General features: G+C 47.4%; 1 protein-coding gene across 1 annotated transcript; it reads right to left on the bottom strand.

Moving 5' to 3' along the window:
* Nucleotides 1–795: 795 nt before the first annotated feature.
* Nucleotides 796–3,827, bottom strand: chrm3b (cholinergic receptor, muscarinic 3b; the record flags this gene model as incomplete). The annotated part of the gene is made up of 5 exons (XM_080021213.1): nucleotides 796–1,295; nucleotides 1,425–2,152; nucleotides 2,372–2,667; nucleotides 2,796–2,968; nucleotides 3,728–3,827. The coding sequence occupies 5 exons, from the start codon at nucleotides 3,825–3,827 to the stop codon at nucleotides 796–798; spliced, it is 1,797 nt and encodes a 598-aa protein (XP_079877339.1).
* Between the last annotated feature and the right edge of the window lie 484 nt (nucleotides 3,828–4,311).

A 4,311-nucleotide genomic window follows, 5' to 3' on the forward strand; every position in this document is an offset into this window, starting at 1 on the left:
TGTTCACGTTCACGTCGCCTCCGGCGCAAAATGGTGCGGGGTTCTGCCCAAAGGAAAAAAAAAAAAAAAAGTATAATAATAAAAAATAAAAAATAGAAAATCCTCACGACACAATTTCGGATACGTAGGATTTCAAACATGTTGTTCAAAGTTCTGCGGACGCGCAGAGAAACAGTCTCATTCAGCTTCTCCGGACAGAGTTTACCGACCCGCTTCCGACGCTGCTCACGTTCTCTAGTCGCTGACGAGACGTTGAATGAGTCCGGTGAGGCCGCCAAAGTGATTTAAAATTCATAACTTGTTCCGCCGTCGCGCTTGATTTGTACGGCATCTCTGCGTGGAGTTCCGAACCGGAAAAAGGTGTCGTGTCGGCCGATGGGTTGTGAGAAAAACACCGGATGGACGTCCCCCCCGGCTGCTCTGCCGTCAGTACCTCGGGGCGGGTGGGGGGGGGTGTAAAGGGGCCCATTTCCAACACAGGCCCAGCACACGAGTGTCCCCTCCCCCTCAAATAGACGTGAAGGGTGAACTAGCGTACTACATTCTGCTCGAGCTCAGTACAGTTCAACTCGGCTCTGAATCCTTTTTTTTTTGGACGTTTTCTAAGGCTCTTACAAAAAAATCCCGGTCGAGCGGTTATCACAGTCAGTGCAGTTCAGTCTCGCTGTTTACACGTCGACGCCGTGGCCCGACTCCCGAACGCTTGCATCGGAAAAACGCTGGAAATGAAAGATTTATTCAGTGTCGCCCCCCCACCCCCCACCCCGCCGCCGCCGCCCCGCCCCCCGCCCTCCTCTACGCCGGGTCCTTCTTGCGAAAGGCCACGGCCTGCCGCTGCTGGAACTGAGGATTGTTCTTCTTCTTTTTGTCCCACTGGCACATCAGGATGTCCCGGAAGGTGGTGCGAAACGTCTTGTTGCACAGGGCGTAGCACATGGGGTTGACGGTGCTGTTGACGTAGCACAGCCAGTACCCCAGCGCCCACAGCGTCCCGGGGATGCAGTCCTCGCAGAAGGTGTTGACCAGCACCATGATGTTGTACGGCGTCCACGTGATGATGAAGGCGAAGAGGATGGCGCTCAGGGTCTGCGCCGCTTTCTTCTCGTTCACCTTCTTCTCGTTCTTGCGCTTGTTGATCTGCGTCTTGGCCTTGGAGGCGAAGCGCTTGGCCATCGCCGCGTCTTTTATGGTGATGCTTGACTGGTCGGGGGAGTTGCCCTTCGACCCCCCTTGGCCCCTTTTGGACGTCGACGACCCCTTGTCTTTGTCGCCCCTCTTCCCAGACTTCAATCCATCTAAACAGATAGAGACAAAGATCAGTATTTGCTTTTCACAGACAGATATGACCTTACACATAGAGGGAGGGGTCCAACCTGGGGAGGGTCTCAACAGCTCCTCCTCTGTTCCCGCCTGGTCTTCTGGACCCATGTCTGGTGGACTGTTTGCCACGATAGAGTAGATGCCCTTGCCCGACCTGCCCCCCTTAGCCTCTTCCTCTGAATCCGTATCTTCTCCAGAGGCACCGCCCTCGCTGCTGGCCTCCGCCTCTCCAACCATGGTCGTGGTTGTGGTGATCGACCTCTTAGAAGACTGGCGACCGGGCAGCAACGAGGCGAACCGGAAGCAGAAACCTCCCCACCCTCCACCTCCGGCCTTGTTTTTGTGGTTCTGCACCATGGCTGACTGGTTGAGCTCATAGTTGCTGCAGCTTTGGGAGCTCCCCATCTGTTGAAGAGTCGACGACTCCCCCTGACTGCTATTCCCGCCCCCTTCTCCTGTACTGCCGCCGCCTCCGCCTGCCGGTGTTTGGCCCTGGTTTGGGTTGTTGCCCGACCCGGATCCCCGCAGCCCTGCTAAATCTTTGGCCCGGTTCTCAGTTTCCTGGTAGATCTTCCAGTACAGGACTGTCATTATGGTCACCGGCAGGTAAAATGCGGCGATGGCAGTGCAGAAGGTGATGATGGGCTCCGAGAGGAACTGGATGTAGCACTCGTTAGGCGGGACGGTGCGCTCGCCCACAAAGTACTGCCAGAACAGGATGGCGGGGGCCCAAATGATGAAGGAGCTGGACCAGGCTAAGCCGATCATCGTCATGGCCCGTTTGGTCGTCCGCTTGGCACGGTAGGTCAACGGTCTGGTTACAGAAAAGTACCTTAAGGTAATGAGAGGACACCAATCAACTGTAGGAGGACAGGGGCTTAGTCTGCTTGTTTGGCATAACTATGAACTGCATGACAGGTTAGATTTGATTCCGATATCATCCATTCATATCAATCACAGAAATGATAATATGCCGAATATATTATTTTGTTATATGATTCATCCAGATTGCTCTCTGGCTAAAAATGAAGGAAAACATTAAAATAGATACCTGTCAAAGCTAATGACCAGCAGGTTCATAACGGAGGCGTTACTGGCCACATAGTCTATTGCTAGCCACAGGTCGCACACCTGTGGCCCCAGAGCCCACTGGTTCATGATGATGTAGGTGGTGTACAGGTTCATCGACAGCGTGCCGATGGTTAGGTCGGCACACGCCAAACTGAGCAGGTAGTAGTTGTTGACGGTCTTCAAAGCCTTGTTGACTTTGAAGGACACCAAGACGAGGATGTTTCCAACAACGGTGACAAGCGAGAGGGAGCCAGTGAGGAAGACAATGATGATCACCTGGATGAAGACATAAGGTCAAGGTGAGCTAAAAGGTAAAAAGTCAGAAATTGTCACTTTTACCTGAGTTAAAAGGAAAAGAAAAACATTAAAGAGGGATCATTATTTTTCCTGTGGGGTATCAGCACCTGTAGGACGGTATGCCCCCCGAGTGGGTCGTACTCCTGTGTTGGATGGATCAGGGTCCCGTTAACTGGGGAGCCATTGGGGTTCCATTCCTGTCCCGGAAGGAAACTGTCATTTGTCTGCTGCCACCCTCCAACACTGTCAGGTAATATGGCCGACACCTGGTATGTCCCTCCTGAAATTACAAAAGAAAAAAAAAACATCACAAAACAGCAACATTATTATTATTATTATTATTATTATTATTATTATTATTATTATTATTATTATTAATAATAATAATAATAATAATAATAATTCTAGTTACCTATGACCCTTTGGTCCATTATTAAATATTATAGCGGTATTATATATATGTATATATATATATATATATATATATATATATATATTACTGAAGCTGTCAAGGGCAATAACTGTTTCAAGTTCCATGAAAATTCACCATTCGTTACAGCAGTGGGGAGCTAAAAGGCCACATTCTTTTTCCTCTGGGTGGTGCTATACAACAAATTTGAATGTGACTTTTGACTGTGACCCATTGCAATCTGTTGGTAAAATTTGGCTCGTCCATCTGCAAATGCAAATACTTTGGTGTATTTGCCACCGAATACAATTGCATGCCACACCCATGCGATTTAGGCTATCAATTTGTTTTTCACACGGCAATATCAAGGTGTCCACCAAATGACATAAGCCAAATTTCATGACGTTGCCATTGATGTAGAAGCAGAGAGACATGTGTTTCAGATGACATAAAATGACAGAAACGGAAAGTGGGGAAGGTTATTAAAAATGTACTAATAAATGTAAATAACTAATAAATAAATAAGGAATCGATCCTTACATAGTTATGTATATCATGAGAAAACCAAACCAATAACACGCTGCCATATAAAAAAACCTTGTTACATAGAACAAGTAGTACAACAAGTACCTGATATTGCTGAGTCGACCCCCACAGCGTCAGGGTGAGTCCTCATTCCCAGAGAGCTGTTGCTGAGGAGGAGCTGCTCAGAGCTGGAGTTGAGGCTCATGGCTGCCAGTGATCATAGGCTGGGGAGGGACCTGAGGGAGAGCGGAGCAGCGGAACCTTTTAGGGATGCAACTCTGAAAGATAAATAGTGCAAAATTCTGTCTCCACTTAGAACAAAGGAGCAAGTTCAGTGCAAATATGGCGATTTCGCCAAATTTTGAACTGAACTTGCTCCTTCAGAATCTGTTTATTGGGCTGTTTATTTAAGTACATTTGTCTCGTGATGTTTGGTTCATTGTTGTGCAGGTACACGAGCAGCATATGAAAAATGCTTAACACTAAAATGTCAAATAAAATAAAATAAAATAAAATAAAATAAAATAAATTAATAATAACCTAAACTTGGGAGTGGTCTAAAGATTTGTACTTTTTGGGTATCTGGTTTGTATTTATATACTGTATGAGTATTCCTGGCTGAGTCTAATAGATAAATGAACATCTCCTTGCCTTCGAATGACACATCATTTTATAGGACTATTTAATGG

Source organism: Zeus faber (genome assembly GCF_960531495.2).
Source record: "Zeus faber genome assembly, chromosome: 20".
NCBI lineage: Eukaryota > Metazoa > Chordata > Actinopteri > Zeiformes > Zeidae > Zeus > Zeus faber.